The following is an 18,102-nucleotide window of genomic DNA, read 5'->3' as shown; positions in this document are numbered from 1 at the left end:
AATGATTGGCACACAGTGCTTTTGGGCTCTATCCCAGCTTTACATGGTGCTACTTTTAAAAAGAAATAACTGGGGTGGTTATAGCATAGCCACTGGAGGAGAATCTGTTCTTTAAAATACATTTGTAGCCCCTCTCTATAGAAGATGCGATATTTTCACAATGCTGGAGTTACTCTTTCAATTTTATTTATTTTTTAATTTATTTTTTTTTAATGTGAGAAACAAAATCCTGGAAATAAAGTTGAAGAGCTTAATGTGGGGGTTTTTTTTTGTGGAGGAAAGGGAAGAGACACACAAAACCAAATACATGAAAGTTAGGACTACAATTCACAAAAGATTTACTGATTCCCTGAGATGGTTACTGTAATGACTGCTAGGATGTTTTGGAATGGAGAGAAGAATGCACCTGGAACACTTTGCACAGTTGAGTCCTAAATGAATTCTGGATGCTTAAAACATGCAATACTGGGCCTCTTAGCTGGAGGCAGTGCTAAAATTGCTGACAGTTCAGTGAGTTCTTTTTCAGTTCAATAAAAATATTTTTTTCCCGACTCTGTCTGAAAGTTAACTCTGGGTCACAAGTGGTGTCCTTGTGTGTACAACGTCTGAGCTACTGTATTGAAGTAGGAATGTCAAAAATTAGAACTTACTATTTAAATATGTTCTTTGAGATAGTAGTGATATCACAGACATAGGAGCCTTGTTTTGTGTACTAAAGAATGGTATTCTAAAGAATAATTTAAATAAGAATAATCTAAACATTTTTAAAATAATAATTTGCCATAAATTCTAAACTCTTTGAAAGAGTCAGTATTTTTGGTTTTGTGTGTCTCTTCTAGGAACTTGAAATTTTTGCTAATGTATTTATATGCATTTTTAATGGAGTTTTATGTCTTATTTTATTTTTGTGACAGTTATGTGAGGATCATGAAGTTCTCAGCTTTATTAAATACAAAGTGTTTGATCCAAAACGTAAGTAAAATTTGACCTGTTTGGGGAATTATTTGAATTCCAATTTTGATCTGAGCATATACTGCCAGGAGATGTTACCGATCCCCTATTTCCCTTTTTTATTTCTCATTTGGACAGCTTCTGCCAAAACATTGTCTGGTCTGTTGGAATGGGAATGTAAGACAGACGCAGTGGAAGCTCTCACTGTACTTAATCACTACCAGATAAGAGTCCCAAGTAAGTAAATTTTCCTATTCTTACTGCTAGAAATTTTTTTCTGTGGAGAAGGACTTGGTGGATGAAAAGCTGGACATGACCCAGCAATGTGCACTCACAGCCCAGAAAGCCAACGACACCCTGGGCTGCATCAAAAGCAATGTGTCCAGCAGGTCCAGGGGAGGTGATTCTGCCCCTCTGCTCTGCTCTGGTGAGACCCACCTGGAGTGCTGCACCCAGCTGTGGAGTCCTTGCACAGGAAGGATTTGTTGGAGCAAATCCAGAGGAGGGACACAAAGATGATTAGATGGCTGGATCACCTCTCCTCTGAGGAAAGACTGAGACAATGAGGATTGTTCAGCCTGGGGAAGAGGAGGCTCTGAGGTGCCCCTATTGCAGCCTTTCAGTACCTTGAAGGGGACCTATAAAAAAAGAGAGAGCAAGCGACTTTTGACATGGGCATATAGTGATAGGACAAGGGGTAATGGTTTTAAACTAAAAGAGGAGAGATTTAAAGTTCAGATGTTAAGAAGATACTCTTGACTGTGAGGATGGTGAAGCACTGAACATGTTGCTCAGAGAAGTTGTGGATGCTCTGTCCCTGGCAGTGTTCAAGGCCAGGTTGGATGGGGCTCTGAGCAACATAATCTAGTGTGTGACATCCCTGCCCATGGCAAGGGGTGGAACTAGATGATCTTTAAGGACCCTTCCAACTCAAATCATTATATGATTCTATGATTCTTTCACAGTAAATACAGAAAAATCTTTAATGTCTTGGGCAGAAGATTCTTTAAGTTACTCAGCTTATTACTCTGAATTTACTGCTTCTGTACTGGGTTCTCTTTGAAACTAGAAACTGTGAGGCCCAGCTGAATTTAGCTCCAAACTAGGAAGAATAGAGCAGGGGGAGTTCACCTGCTAAACAAGTACACAGTAGGCCAGGTCTGCACTGGACAATTAAGATAGTTTACTGGATTAAATGGAATTTTTCCAGGTGTTCACAGACAAAACATTGAATCCAGCCAGTGTCTAATACTATTTTAAACTACCTCCTCCAAAGTATTATGAATTTGTCTCCCTGTGAAGTATCAACAGTTTAATCTTTCCTATTCTCCCACATTTTTGGTCCACCATCTTAATAATAGACTGAGATTACTTTGGGGCAGAATATTTTCGAAGATATTGATAACATACTGTTCACAATTTCAGTTTTATCTCAGTTTGAAGAGGTGGTAACAGCAAAAGATCTTTCTCTTTCAACAAGAAAAAGGGAAACCTTAATACATAATCCAAGATACAGCTATCACAGGGAAAAGCAGTGTTTTAAACCAAGAACTGCTGGTCCAGACTTGCTGTAGTAAGATAGCTGAACCAAGAGGGCTTAGCTTCCACTATCCGAGAGGCAGATGTGTGCTGCCATCTGTGGATCTTGACACCTTTTTCAAATGAGAGGGGTTGTTTTATGCTTTGCTTTCTGGAGAGGCCCGAAGGGTGTGCTGGACATCCTGCTGTTCTTTTCTCAGTCAAACACACGTAAACACTGTCCAGTGCCACTCTGGTAGAGCTCTGCCTCATTTTAAGTCTTGACTTCCTTAAATGTCTGTGCCTTTTGTCTTAGAACTCTTTTGCCTATTGAATACTACTTTTATAAATAGTTCAGCCAGGAGGAGGGGCAGTGATAATGGTAAATTCTTTCTTGTGTATAGTACAGCTTTTGGAGTTTGATGTATATTACCTTGCAGCCAGATCCATCACTTCGTTTTTATGTCTAAAAATGCTGGTAGAGTATCAGTAACACCTACTAAGAGGTCACCTGGTGTCTGTGGGACACTGGTGGGGGTAGGCAGGGAGGTGTGAACTCGTCAGGTTACGGAAGGTGATGTTGATCAGCAGGAGAGCCGGGCCCCGCAAGATGCCCACAGTCTGTTCTGTGTTGTCTCCTCACAGATGGCTCCAACCCGTATACCTTGAAGCTTTGCTTCTCTACTTCATCCCATTTATAGAGAAGAGGACAGCATGTTAAGAGCTACGTTCACCTCGATTTGCAAGTTTAAAACTACACTTCGTTCACAAAGCTCTAAAGTGGTTGTTCTAATGTTGCCTTGTTTCAACTTAATTCTAATATCTTTTATCTTGTTTTATAATAAATGGATGTTCCTTCATAAATACAAACCAGATTTTTTTCTTTTTGCCTCTGAGAAGTACATGTTGTAAGCTTACTACAAAGTTTGTATTTTGTTAGTGTAGTATTTTCAAATGTCTAAAGAAGCACCAGTAGTATAACCAAGATTGTTTCTTTTCAAAATTGAAATATATTTGCATTTTCAAAATGTTAAAGATTAGCAAGTATTTTTCCATTTTTAATCTTAATTGGCAGATAGAACTATTACATCAGAATTTTAAATGTAGGACTTGTTTTTCAGTATGTTAAGTAGTGAAGTATGTTGCAATACTAAAAAGCTTGTATTTATAAAATGCTTTGATCGGGTTAATGTTGCACATACTGAACTTTTAGTAGTATAGACTTGATTTATATTTCAAACAAAGCTGACATAGAAAATTTTAAAGTATGTACACATGTATGGTATGATTCATACTTATTTAAAGTGGTTTTGTTTGGGTTTTTTTTTAACTATTTTCCATTTGCATTAGCATGATGCCATCTATAGCTAGTTCCACCGTAGGGGCCTTTTAAAAATTAAAGTTACAAGCCTGTATCAATGTGTTCATCCTCATTTTCCATAATTTAAACTTGAATCTTTGGTGTTTAACATATCCTTTTGACTCTTTTTTTAAAGCAGTGTTTATGACATACTGAATGGTAAAAGTTGGGTATATGACAAGAAACCAAGGTGGTAGAAATAGTTAAAACAAAAAGCAAGCCCCACCATACTCTCTCATACCTGGACAGTTAATTCAAGGTTTTCTTTTGTCTGATTTATCTTAAACATCTGTTATGACCATGAAAGAATTCATAGGGTGGATAGTCTTGGCTAGGCTGTATCTTAAACTGAGGTAGTCTCAGTGGGATTCAGACAATGATAACATGATGTAAAATTAACGAGGCGAGAAATCTTTCACTTTGAGGAAGATTATTTGTTTTGTCCCAGTACTTTGAAAGATCTCTTCTGGAACTGGAGTTGTATCTCATTTGGGTTAAACCCCCAGAAATGGGAATCCAAGCAGGGAAGCCTGGAAGCTGTTGTCCTAGGCTCTATGTTTGTTCCCCTTTCTGAATTTGTAGCAAAGTGTTTAGGGCTACTTCAGTTCTACTCTTAGTTGTCAGAGGGAAGTTACTTTATCAGCTATTTTATACTTTATCATACAAGTTCTTTTTTCTATCTTTACACATTTTATCTATATCCCTCTTTTAGGCAAGATGGTTTGTGCAGTGTGCTTGTCCTTGACAGGTTATGTTGCAGCATGTTTATAGGCTGTGGCCACTGCACATCTTTCAATACAGACTGCATTTTCCCCATTCTTAATTTCAAGGCAAATACTCCTTATCACACAAGGGAAAATGTGTCAGATGTCCTTCAGGTTTTCTCATCAACAGAGATTCATTTTTGTCCTGTCTACCTCCATTTTGTTCATGCTTTAGGTAATGAGTATTTCAGGTGTTCACATCAGGCTTCTAATAGGTCCAACCTGGGAACTGAAGCACAGCTGCTCTTTGGCAGCTCTTTCAGCACAGAGTTTGGAGTAATATTAGCCTCCTGTCTGGGAGGTGGTAAACTGAGTTGCATTTTAGGGGCACTGCTAATACTCTTTCAGCTGCAGTGCTCTTCCCCCAGAAATTGCTTCCAGACGCTTCCACTTGTGTGCCATATGTTGCTACTTGCCCCAGAAATGCTGGGTACTATTGAAATGCTCTGTGCTGCTTAGTGTTTTAACTGTAAAAGGTCTCTCCCAGTCTTTCATTGCTCTTCCATAACTTGAATGTTCTGTGGAAACCTGTTTCTTCTGTCCTAACTTGCATTGCTATTTGTATTAATGTAGTTTCAGAAGTCAAGTTGTTTGTAGTTGAGCATTAAAAATAGCATGTTTTCTGTTGGTCCAGTTTGCAATGTGGGATGAGTGACCCTTAAAACATTCAGGTTTTACAAAAAAAAAAAAAAAGAAAAAAGAAAAAAAAAGAAATGCACTTTAATGTTTTGATGTCCTCAGTGGATCACAGCATTCAGTGCCTAAGATGTTCAGGTGAAAGGCATCTTTCCTGTGGCTTCCCAGATGAATGAAGCATAGTTCTGGGTATGTCTTAGAGGACTTGATAGCAACTGCAAGTCCCACATGCAAAATGAGTAGCCTGTGCCGTGTGGGGCAGAAAAGAGAGGAGACTGAAAAGTTGTGCAAGCTACTTTCTCCATAAAAGAATCATCTTACTCATGTATTCATGAGAACAGGAAAGATTCCTTGTTGGTGTTTTGCTGTTAAAGGAAGTAATGTCTTCTCTTGGGCCTGCAAGGATGGATGCTTGTCCTCAGGAGGGAATGAGATTGGTCTCCTTCCACACATGACATCTGTGTTCACTTTTAATCTTGCTCTTTGGAATAGAGACAAAACAGTGGGGCAGGTGGAGAGTTAGTTGCTCCACGGGAAGTGAAGTTTGTCTCATTTGGCAGCAGCATTACTGTAATTGTTAGATTAAAATTAAACTTTTAAGGTCTCTTAATGCAGTTTTTTCCTGTCTCTTTTGCATAAGCCATACAAGCAAAACAGTGAACATTGCTATGCACATTCCCTGCTTGTAAGCAGCTGGCATTCACTCTGTAATACATCTTCGTGTCTGTCCCACTGTTTGTTTCTTGGGTTTCCTTTGTCTGTGAAGTTTTGTTTGTTTTTCTAATGAGTCACCTTTCATTGGAGGTATATGATATATTGAGGTGGAGATCTGTTCCTCTTCTCTCATGATACTCTAATCCTTGTTTCTATTTATTTTTCCGTATATGCAAGAAGTGGGAAGAGTTGTTTTTTGACTTTCTATACCACCACAGTAAGATAGAGTGTATTGCCAGGTGATATAAGAGAAGATTTAAAAGAAACAATGGAGAAGGTGTTTGGGTGTCCTGCTTTATGAAAGGAATGATACAACATAATGTGGTGTCTGTCTTTTAGTAAGGGATAATCTTTGGGGTAAGCTGGCTTGTTACTGGCTGAGCCCCTTTTGTTGTAATTAAATGCAACTTGCTCCTTTTCCTGCTGTGTGTTTTCTTGTGAACAGTGCTTGAACTTGTTTGAATATGGTGGTGGCTCAGCAGGAGACATTCAGTATCTTCTGTTAAATAATACATGGAAGTCTGAGAACATGAACATGCTTGCTCAATAGTTATTTTTTCACTTCAGGGATGTGTTTAAACATCTTTTTTTTGTGCCCTTCTTTAAAAATACCCTGCATTCTCACGTCTGTAGCTACTAGTGGGTTTTTTAGCCATTCCTGGGTTTTCTGTGTATTTTATGTCTATTTTTATGTCTAACCAGTGCGCTGGTTAGGATGACAACAGAGAGAAGTATGCTGTGTGACTGATTTGTTGTGAAATTCAAGGGTGAGTGGAGAATCCTGTCTAAGCAAGGGACAAGTGGTGCTGGGAGGAAGTCACTAAGGAACAAGGGGTGAGCACAGTTCACTAGACCTGTGTTTCTCTCTCCCAGACTGTGGGGCTGACAGAGGTGAGAGGTGCATGTTAAACTGTAGCAACATGAAGTGATCTGATACACAGGATCTCACCTGAGGAGTCAGGTGTGTTTTATACTTCCTTCATTTCTACCTTGATGCCATTTTTGTTCCTAATTGTTAAGACCATGTGTTTTAAGTTAATCTCGGCTCTTCCCAGCCTACCTTTGCTTCTCTACAGAATGGTCTGGCAGTGGACTGAGATGTGAGAAATGTTTATAGTATTCACCAGGGAACTCTTGAGTTGAGAAATACTTGCTGTCATTCTTCACCTATAAAACAAGAGTTTCCCATTTGTTTTCCTTGCCTGTTAAACTTTATGCATGCTGAGGGAGTAGGAAGGCAGTATCTTCTCTGTTGCACCATTAATACTGATACTTGTGGAGAGGAGTGATCAGATGGGCTCCCGTGATAATGTGATGTTTCTAGCATGCCAGTTGGGTTCCTTAAAACCACAGTCTGAGATAAAAATAACCTGAAACAAGTAGCTGTTCAGGGTTTGGGATGATGAGGCCCCCAAGTTCTACTGCTAATGCAACTGATTTGATAAAGGGTGAAGGGCTTCCATTTCTAGACAGCTGCATTATCAAGTTAAAAGAGCAAAATATTTTTGTGCTGTTAAGTCTCCTAATGCATAATACTCTTTCCCTGTTAAAAATAGAAGATTTCTTTCTCCAGGAATTGTAATTCCCACAGGATGTGGAGGAACTTAATGCAGCCCGATTACTTGTGCTGTGCTTTTGACCATGGCTCTCTAAAGGAAGTAACCTTAGTCCCTTTTCTTGTGTTGAGAAGGATTTGTTATCTGTCCTACGCCAAGCCTTCCTGTCTTGACCTTTCCCAGCCGGCTCCCTGGGCTAGAGCCATGCATTAATTCCATGCTCTTGTGACTGTTGCAGCTGCCGATGCATGGTCTTAAGTTCTGGCATGATTTATTTAACTTTTCCTTCTCTGGTGTTCATGGAGCAGCTGCAGACTGAGTGGGTCTTCATGCAAGGGAATGAGTCCTGCAGGAATGTGCCAGGGAGCCAGCAGCTATGGCAAGATAATTAACGCTCTTTTCCAAAGCATCTGGGATCCAGGAAAACAAATTAGTCCTGGCAGGGGCAGTATAGCAGTATTCAGAAGGAAACACTGAAATGGGCTTGCAGCATGGGGGGTGGCTGAGGTTGGCAGTTGCATCAGAATACAGGATGTAATTACTCAATTTCATATAGGGCATTATCTGTTTATTTTCTCTTGCCACCTTTTCCTTGCATTTGTGGTCTCATCCTTCTTCAAACAACTAAGAAAATTAAATTGTTTATGCTCCACTCAAATTCAGCTGGGTAGTAGTTAAATAAGCCCCCCGAAGTTATTAGTTGGAGTGCTTCTCACTGAAACTCTCTCCTAAATTTTTTTGTCTTTTGGGCTGTTAACACAACAGACTTTGGATGTTTCAGGAAGCACAATTTGTATTAGTTGATGCTTTCTCTATCATCAAAGTGTAAACTTCTGGCCATTTTAAACTTAATGGCGTGGATGCAGGGATTTGCACGTTATATGGGTTATGCTTCTGTTTTCTCTTCTGTTAACCACAGCACTGTAGCTGCTAAATCAGATTCAGTCAGTGGGCTTTAGATGAGCATCCTGTCAAAAGGCTTCAGAAGTGTCTAAGAAATAGTCTGGTCAGGAAGCGACCTGGGTAATCTTTTTTTGAAGTTACTGCATGGCTTCTATCTGAACCATGGTAACCTAAAACTTCAGTACTTTAAGGTGGGAATCCCACTTACTGACCTTTTTTCTTGAGGTGGCGCTTCAAATCCAAAACAAACTCCTGAATTCTGAGGATAGAGCTCAAACTGGAATATTTTAGTTACACTTAAATATGTTCCTCTTGCCCAAGACTTCTGTGGAGATTTTTCATCTTTTTGTTGCCCTATAGGCAAAGACTTGTATGTGCCTTTTAAGGATCCTTTATATGCCTCTAACTCTTCCTTTTTGTATCCTTTTAACAAGAAGCAATGAGAACTAACTACAGGATTTCAGACCAGGACTGAGCTATTGATTTATTTCAAAGCATTTCAGAGTAACATGCTCTCTAGTCTTGCTTTTTGCAGCTATACCTTTTATCTAATAATGATAAAAACAACCCTACCCTAAGTAGTCTAAAGGACATGTTTCTCTCCCTGAAGAGAAATACTTCACCATGTCTTTAAGGATATGGACCTCAAGTTCACAGCCAGGTGCAACCCTGCACTTCTTGGTTTCTTCATCATAGGCAATAACACATCATTTATGTTTGAGTGCTGCTTCAATCTGCCCCTGCCATTACCTCCAGTGTCCACACCCTTGATGACCCTGGCATTGCAAAAAAAGAAAGGGAGCTTCTCTTTTTTTGTCTCCCAAAGCTTACAAGCAAAGCTGGTTCATCTATCTGTCTTCTGTACATTTTGAAACTTCCTAAGAAATAGGGCAGGGATATTCAGGGATGCAGGGACAACAGAAGCTAATCTTCCTCTTTGAGACGAGCAGGAAGAAAAGAGCTGTAGCTCCTGCCCTGAGACTGCCAGCACAACCTGCATTTTCTCATTGCTGAAAGCAGACTCAGCTTTCCAGGAACTCTGCTTTGTAGACCCTTCCTGGGAACATCCGGCCAAGGATAAACCTCCTTTCATGGGGAGGACAGAGCAGTTCAGAGACCGTGATGGCACACGCTCATCTGCGCTATGTGTGTGGGGTGAGGCTTTCTGCTCCAAGGGGATACTTGTTTCTTTCTCGTGGCGTGCTGCCATCCTGACAGCCTTGGCAGGAGACCTGCCTCCGCTAAGCTGCTCATAGCTGACCAATGTTTGAGAGGGGCTAGTCTTTAAATTGCTTAAGTAGCAGTCACTTTCCATGTGAAGCTGCTCTTAAGCCATTTTGCAAGCACTTAAGCTGCTTCTATAATTTAGTCCTCTTGAAGTGCTGATATTCCCTATTTCCCCAGTCACCGTGTGACTGCCTGTACCTCGTATTTGCCTGAAGACCATGAAGATCAGTGTTCCCAACAGTGTCATCCACTTAAGTGCCTGGTTTGAGTTGTGTAGGTGGTTTGAGCTGTGTAGGTGGTTTGAGCTTAGGCCTGCAAGCCATGAGGTTAACTCGTGCGCCAAGGAGGGTGGGAGTCAGCCCAGTGCTCCTAGTTTCAGTGGTAGCTCAGAAACTCGTCCACACTTGTCCTGCAGCTTGGCCAGGAGTCTGTTTACCTTTTGCAAAACACCCTGCCAGTAACCCTGAATCAGCTTTGTACCTAGGGCTGTGCAACACAGAAGCCAAGCTGATAACCACTGCCTTTTGCTTTGTGTCCTTTCCAAGTACAGACCAAGTTTCACTGATGAGATCTGAGGAAAGGTGGGGTGAAGAGGCTGACACTGTGTTCACCTGGGAGATACTGTTCTTATCTGCTCTGCTAATGGGGAGCTGACCAAAGGAGCAAAGGAAACATGAGCGCACCTTTGGCTCCTGATTGTGGGACCAGCACAGAACAGTCACAAATGTCTGTGCTGCTGGTCTGTAAAGCAGAGAAGCTTTCAGAGAAGCTTTCAGAGCCAGGCTTGTCAAGTTTTTACAGACAGGTGTCTGGTAGATTGATTGTTGTAAAATGGATTTTATTTAGATAGCTTTGGGTACAAGGTAGCTCTGTGCACCTGGCTTGCACATGATGAATACATGAGACCCAAAATCTTTGATTTCCCCGTTTCCTTGGCAGTTCTTCCTGGTTTACTAGTGAAATGGAACAGCTTGCCCTTGCAGCATGCCCATGCAGTTTGCTTGACCTTAGGGATTGCATTTGTCCTCACAGGCACAGCCAACATGCCTCTCCTTGTCCTCTCACAAATCCACACTTTGCAGGGGAATGTTACTGGACTGGTTGTTGCATTGTGTGGAGCTCAGACTGTGAATAACCTGCCTGTGCATGGGTTTTGCTTGCTGGGCTCTGAGGGGCCAGGAGGTACTGGTTCCTGCCAGGAATCTGGGGAGATTGAGGAGTTGGGTACAGTGAGCTATAAGGCAGCTATTGCCACAAAGGCATTTATCAACTACTTCTCTGTGGACCTTTTCCAACAGACTTTGCCTCTCCTCCCTATCCTGGTTCCTTTCGAGGCCTGTGGTTCCGTCTATAGATAAATAATACAGTATTTAATAAGGAGGATGGAAAAATGGCTTTAGATGGTGTATAGTCCCAAATTCCCTTTGTGTGCCTGGCACAGCTCAGGTGATACAATCCTGTTTATCTGAAATACAGAAGGCTGCCATGAAGGAATGGGCAGGGGCTTTGAGTGGGGTCCTCTTCAGGACCAAGCACCTGCAGCTCTGCTGTTGTCAGGCTTCTGCAGGATTTTACCTGATCTGCATCTCTGGACCAGACACCTGATTATCTGAAATGCTTCCTGGCATTCCCCACTCAACTTACTTTTCTGTCAGTTGAAGCAAGAAACTTACTGTCTCAAAGTAGCAGGCATAGATTTTTTTTTTTTTAATTATTATTTCTTCTGTGTCTGCAGCTCTCGCCTTCCCTCTCCCTGTGATGGGCTGAGTTAGCAGGGAGGAGGCTCCTCTGTGGGCCTGTCCTGGCCCAAAGGTGGGCCATTGTTCCCCAGGGCTGTCACTTGCTGCCAGGTGAGTGGCTGACACTGTTGTCTTGTTCACGTGGAGGGATATGCAAGGATACTGCTAGAGCAAGGAGAGCCCTGCATCCACAAGTGCTTGGCATGGGATTGAGCTTTGGCAATGACTGGAGTGAAGACAGCTTGACCTGGAGATTGTCAGGCAAATCTTGAACAATGACATCAGCCTGCAAGGATCAGTCCTTGGTAAGTGTCCACCTGCGTGTGTATCTGGATACTGCCTCTGAATTACTTCCCATCTCCAGTGTCTTCTGAGGTCTGGCAAATGAATTGGAGGCCTCTGTCTGCCTGTAGCGAGATCCTCCAGTGCCTGGCCAAGGCTGGCTTAGCCACAACTTAGACTAGGGTAAAATAAGGACCTCTTCTGCACAGGGGGTAGCATGGAGTTAATCTGAATTACATTAAAGCACTGCTATAAAGTGGACTGGTGAAACTGCATTAAACCCCCTTGTGGGCACAGTTCCAGACTGAAGCAAGTGAAGTCAAATATAGGCCACTTGAACCCTGTCTGTGAGTGGGGTGCTGTGCTCATTGGCAAATCCCCTTAAAACACCAAATTGAGTTTAACTTTCTTGAGTGTCACAGAATATCCTACTGCTGATGTAAAAGACTAAGTTTTCTCCTAGAAAAAGCTACAGAGCAAATATGAGCAAGTACCATCTTAGTACCCATGCAAATCAGAAGGGCAAGTTTAGCCTAGTAATAAAGCTGCTGCCTGCATTGCTCAAACTGCTCTTGTGGCCACATGGATCCTTCTGTGTTATCTGCTCCTCGTTTCTTCCCAGCAGTGCTCGTGCTGCATCTCCTTGACCTCTGCTGCTCAGGGAGTTGCAAATAAAATGCCTCTTTTGGCTCCTTGCTACTTTTGTGCCAATCTCACCTTGGCTCGTGCTGCAGTGCACTGGGACTTACATGGCCTTTCCCACTTGTCCTTGGAGCTATTTACTGCACCAGTTGCAGCCTAGCTTGTCCCCCCGGGATGTTTCTCGGCTTGTACTCGAGCCCCTCTTGGGCTGCAGATGGAAGAACCACAAAACAACCTGTGGGTTTGCCAGTGGGAGCCAATGGCCCCAGCTTGCAGCAACTGGGTGTCAGTGGCTTCCTCCTGCCAGGTAGGAAATCAGGTGCAACTGTACTTTCAGAGCTTGTAACCAGGAGAAGTAGAACACAGAAGCCACTACTTTTGTTTCTCTGTTAGCATCCAGGCTTTGGGTCTGCCTGGTGCTCCACAGGGGGCAGGGGCTGGGTCCTGCTGTTTCCTCCCCTGGATCCAGGCTGGGAGCTTCAGGGCAGTGCTGGCAGGGCAGGGAGCAGGGCTGCCCTGCTGGCAGGGGACAGCAGGTGGCAGCAAGAAATTGAGGCCCTTGGATCTGAGTTCAGCGCCAGTGACTGCGAGTGTTGACTTCTGTAGCTCAAGGCTGCGGAACTGGGGACAGTGAAATCTTACTCAAACTCTCTTAAGTAGATTTGACACTGCTTTTGGTTTGTGCTCATGGGCTGTTTGAGGTCATGGGGTGCTGTCTTGCAGCATCTGCACTGTATCACCAGCAAGGACCTGCAAAGCCAGGCATGCAGAAGGACTCTCAGGTGCTTGAGTTTGGACTCTTTTATTCACCAGAATGGCCACTCCAGCTTGTACAGGAGAATTTGCTGAGACATGTGAGTGAAGAGAGAGACTGTGTAGGGTGTGGCCAAGGGCAGTGAGCACATATGTTGCTGAACACAACTACATTTTGGAGAGGGCAGCATGTAAACTCATTTCTACAGAAACTCATCCTCGCCTTGGGAATCCTCTCTGGGTTAACCAGAAGCATCCAAGTTGGAAAACTTGATGTCTGAATCTCTCCTGCAGTCTTGCCAGCTCTGGGGTGTGACCTAAGACATCTCTGCAACCCTTTTCCTAAGAGCAGCATTGCAAAAGAGTCCCACTGGATAACTCAGAAACCAAGATTTAATTCCACTTGTGTAAGCAGTTTAATCTACCAGGCAAGAGGTGATATTTCATCCCTCTTCCTTGAGGGACCTGGTATGCTTCTAAACATGTGCAAATGCCTTGGATACTTCAATAATAATGGATAAATGGCAGCCTGGCTTAGGAAGAACAGATCTTGCAAGACAAGTGTAATTGCTTCCACTGGGGACAGATGAGCGATGCCTAAAATGGCCTGGGAGCCCTGAGGAGTATTAGTTAAATAAATGCAGTGAGGCGGTGAGAGGCATGAGAAACTGACTGCCCCAGTGGCACAGGTGGAGCTCAGAAGAGATGAGGGTCCCCCGTGGGGCAAGACATCTGCCTCAAAGGGCTCACAAAAGGGATACAGGAAGCCTGCATGTTTACCTGGAGGAGATGGGACTGGGTCCCCTTCTCTTTCCTGCTGGTTTTCCTCCAGGCTCTGCTCCTCCCACTTCTCACGATGGGGGCACTGAAGAAATAATGGCAGAGGTGGAGCTGTGTCTGCTTCCCTGGCTCCTGCCTGGCTGTTGGATGGTGCCGCTCCTGAGCCGTGCCCTGTGGGCTCTGTCTGGAGCTCACCCCCGCGCAGGGAGCAGCGAGCCCTGCCTGCCTGATGAGGTCTGCTGGCTTTTTTCAAGGAGGAGCCTGTTTTCAGACAGTCACGAGGGACAGACACCCCCTCGCACCACGCACAAAGCAGGAGATGAGAGCTGGGTTGGAAAGATACAGAGACTGGAGGGGGGGAAGGGGAATCTTCAGGGACTGCCACTGACACATTGGCAGAACAAGTGGGAGATTCAAAAGGGAGACTGGGATGGGATGGAGAGGCCATAGGCACATTTTCTCGTAATGATGGGCTACAGAAGGAAGACAGGTGAAGGAGAAGCACTAACACTGGTGGAGACTGCCTTGGGCCAAAGCAGGAGCCTGGCAAAGGCTTGATCCTGCCAGCCATGTGGTGTCAAGCTCTGGCTGTTCTCTGGACTCCGTGGTGTTATCTTTACTCCTGGAGGGAATGAGGCCAGCTTCAAACTTGGAGACAGATCACTTATACCCAAAGCAGAGGAGTTGTTTTAAAACCACATTAACCATGTTGGTAATTTGGGGAGTTTTCCAACTTCTTTTTGTTTCCCGTCCTCACTACATGTAACAAAATTGGCTTTAAACAAGATTTCAGAACAGGAATGGCACCACAGTTGTTCAGCAGCTGCGTAGTGCCTGTTGGAAAGCTGTTCTTTGCCCTCCCTTCTTGGCTTCAGCTGGGCTTGTTCCTGCTCTGCTTTCCTTCTGGATTTGTTCCTTTTGGGGTTTCCTTATGTTTTAGCTCCCTTCTGTCAGGCTAGGGCACATGTTTTCCAAGGGTCAGCCTGGAGCCAGAGGTCACAGTCTCTTTGGTATTTAAACTTAGCCATCGATTTTGTAACTCTTGGGGGAAAAGAAGAACCAACCTCGGTTTGGCATTTCTTGCAGCCCTCTGTCTCTCATCTGTGGGAGCCCCTCGCTCTGTGTTTTGCACAAGCTGCCTGAGTGCTCTGGGCCCCTTGCTGGGCTGTCCCTGCTGTCCTGCTGGGGACAGGAGTAAACTGAAAGTGTGGGGCAGCTTCTGGCATTCCCATTCCCACAGCTGTGTCAGCCAGTGAACACCATGTCCCGCTGGCCTGGGTGAGGCCACAGGACAGGTCTCAACCTGTTCCATGCCAGGACACCTGAAACACTTGTGACCTGGTGAACACCCCTCCCATGCAGTGTGACAAGTCATCCTTTGGTGCTAAAGCGCTGCTGGATCAGTGTGATCAGATGGAAAAACGCAACCGTGAGCTCCTGCCCTTTGAGCAGGGTAGAAACTCCAGCTCACAGACAGCTGGAGGAGCAGCCTGGTAAACACAGCCACGTGAATGAGCGATAAGGGAGCACTTGCACCCGGACATGTTCCCCGGGCAGACCCTTTGCCCAGAGCTGTTAACCACCCTGCCATATGGCGAGCCCCTCTCCGCGCACTCCTGTGTTGCAGCGTGACCCTGAGCTGCCAACCTGGCGTGTTTGCTGCCAACTCAGGTTTGCTACTGAGGCAAAGTGCAAAGGCACCTCTTGCATCACTGGGGAGGGGGGGCAGGCTGGGCTGTCCCTGCCAGCAGCAGCACCGCAGGCCCCAGTGGCATGACTGGGTGCTGTGGCACTGGCAGGAGAACCCAGGCATAGCCATGGCAGCTTCAGCCACAGCAAGTGCATTCCTGCAGCCTTACTGTACTCAAACGGTGTCCTTGCTTAGCATGGCTCTTTCAGAAGCTGATCAAAGCCCAAGCTTGCACCCCAGGAAGGCTGAGCAGCCCCCAGCAGCACACCAGGGTACAGTCCAAGCCTCCTTTGTGCTGCAAAGCACCAGGCATGCACAGGAGGCTTTTAACGTCCAAGGACCAGCTCCAATCCAATTTCCCATTGCCTGTAAATGAAGTAGACTAGCTTTGCAAAATCAAAATACTCCTAGCAAGCAGAAGCTGGTACTTCCAGATGAGATTGGTCTCATCCAAGGGGAAGGCAGTTTGCCTTTGAAACAGCCAAAATCTTTCTGCATTAAAGGCCCAGCTCACCTCTCAGTGAAAGCACTGACATATCACCTGTTTATAAGGCAGCTTTGAAGTTAACTGTTTATGTAACTTATTAAAAATACATTCCACACCTTTTTATTATTTTCTTCCCTACCAAAGAAATTGGTAAGACAGGGTTTCAGGTGAGCTGATAGCTGGTTGCCCCTGCAGGGTGCAGAGGGGTCAGATGTGGTGGCAGCGTATGGACTCAGCGCCCCTCTGCACTGCTTGCTGGGCACTGCAGGAGCATCCCTGTGCCTTGCTGCACACACAGACCTCAGGCTCAGTAATGCAGTGCCCTGTTCTTCAGAGAGCATTACACCTCTTTAGCCCCCTGGTTAATGGTTAGACTTATATTGCAGCAGCTGGCTCTCCAGCCCAGCTGTGGAAAGAGTCACAGATTTTAAATATTGGATTTTCTAATCTTGCCCTTTGGACCTGTTTTTGCTGTGGCTGTTGGTAAACAGTGTGCTCCTAAGGCTGCTGTGAAATCATGTGTGGGCTGCTGCATCCCTAAGCGGGTACATCTTTGTAAGTTTTACAAGAGCAGTGTTTGGTGTAAGTTGGCATGTGTGGCTCAATGCAGGAGACTGACGTCAGCTCAGTTTGGTGTAGATTTGCCACCTGAAAAAAGTCCTGGTGACAAGGGGCCCGGAGAGGTCTCAGATTCAGCCAATCTTCAAAGCAGGACTGTTGCTAAAGCTGGATCAGAGCACCTAAGTCTGAAAAACTTCAAAGGATGGAAACGCCTCCTCTCTGGGTACATGTCCCAGGGCTGCTCCACCTTTCCAGGGAAGGAGTTTTTCCCAACACCCCATCTGAGCTGGCCAGGCTGTTAGATTGTCTTACCTACTGGAAAGACTCTGGCTCCATCCTCTCTGTAGCTGCCCTCCAAGTCACTGTAAACTTCTGCTAAATTGCCCCAGTCTCCTCTCCTTCACAACTAGCCAAGCCAGCTGTCTCCACTTCTCCCTGTGGGCAATGTTCCCTCACTTCAACCAGCCTGGTGGCCCTGCTGGTCCTGTCCAGCTTCCAGCAGATCCAGGCTCATCCTGGAGGGGCTGTTCACACCCACCAGGTCCTGCTGAAAGGGAATGCTTGGAACCAGGACATGCTGAAGTCAAACTCAGAAACAAGCTCCTGGTGTCTGCTCAAATGAGCCTTCAGGAGAACCTGGTTTTGGTGGATTTCTGAATGAGATGGGTCTGAGCCAGCTGGCAAGTGCCCAGCAGTGACAAGCAGGGCCTGCCCACGCCTATCTCCTTGCAACACTGACCTTCTGACCACTGAGGGCCGCAGGCCACTGCCCTGAACCATTTCCTCAGCCACATGAAGGAGCATCTTCCTGGGAGCAACAGTTTAGGGACATCACCAGCACGAGGCTGCTGTGTCCTGAGTCCTGGACTGTGTGGGGCTCTCCAGAGCAGCAGGCACCTCTCCACTGCCTCCTGGGCACTGCTCACCCCTTCTGGGGTAGGTCAGAGGGCTCAGCTGCTCCCAGATTCCAGAGGCAGTGTGGCTGGAACCCAGGGGAGCTGTTGGAGCTGGCTTGCTCTACCCAAGGCCAGCTCATCTGTGTTCACCTTGCTGGCACAGCTCACTGGCATGGAGAGGCAAGTGCTGTGCTTCATTTAGATGGATACCAGGGAGCAGAGGGACTTTGCAGTGTTGTCCTGGGCATTTCAGCAGGGTCTGGGCTCCAAACCTGAGCCCTTGTGGGGCATTAGGCTCCCTCCTCTTCTCCCTTCTGTGGGACTGAGATGTGCTGAGCAGCCCATTCCTGCTCAGAGCTACTTGGTCCCCACTGGTTACTCCTCTCTGAAGGATCGTGTCAGATGCCCAAGGCTGTTCCTCTGAAGTCTGAAAGATTAGACTGGAAGTTTTATGGGTGGGAGATTTCCCAGGGCTGAGGTCAGAGACAGAAATGTAATGTCTGCCCAGCTCTGTTATACAATCTGCCGTTAAATAATCACTCAGGGTCACTGCGCCTGCCAGGCCACTGCAGCTGGTGGTGGGGCTGCATGGAAAACAGGCTGTGCTTTGTGGGATCACTGCCCACAAGACAAGAAGAAGAAG

General features: G+C 45.2%; 1 protein-coding gene across 2 annotated transcripts in view; it reads left to right on the top strand.

The window, feature by feature from the left end:
* The window catches only part of HNRNPLL (heterogeneous nuclear ribonucleoprotein L like), a 28,041-nt gene extending 21,680 nt beyond the window's left edge, over positions 1 to 6,361 (top strand). For both annotated transcript variants that reach the window (XM_018085493.2, XM_029964860.1), the window contains 3 exons: positions 915 to 972; positions 1,090 to 1,188; positions 3,115 to 6,361. In XM_018085493.2, coding sequence (XP_017940982.2) covers positions 915 to 972; positions 1,090 to 1,188; positions 3,115 to 3,170 — 213 coding nt within the window. In that variant the 3' untranslated portion in view covers positions 3,171 to 6,361. The remainder of the gene's footprint in view (positions 1 to 914; positions 973 to 1,089; positions 1,189 to 3,114) is intronic.
* Positions 6,362 to 18,102: the final 11,741 nt, after the last annotated feature.

This window comes from Manacus vitellinus, unplaced genomic scaffold, assembly GCF_001715985.3.
Source record: "Manacus vitellinus isolate BGI_N305 unplaced genomic scaffold, ASM171598v3 scaffold_81_pilon, whole genome shotgun sequence".
Lineage (NCBI taxonomy): Eukaryota > Metazoa > Chordata > Aves > Passeriformes > Pipridae > Manacus > Manacus vitellinus.
The sequence above is the reverse complement of the archived record's forward strand: the minus strand, read 5'-3'. Positions and strand labels throughout refer to the sequence as shown.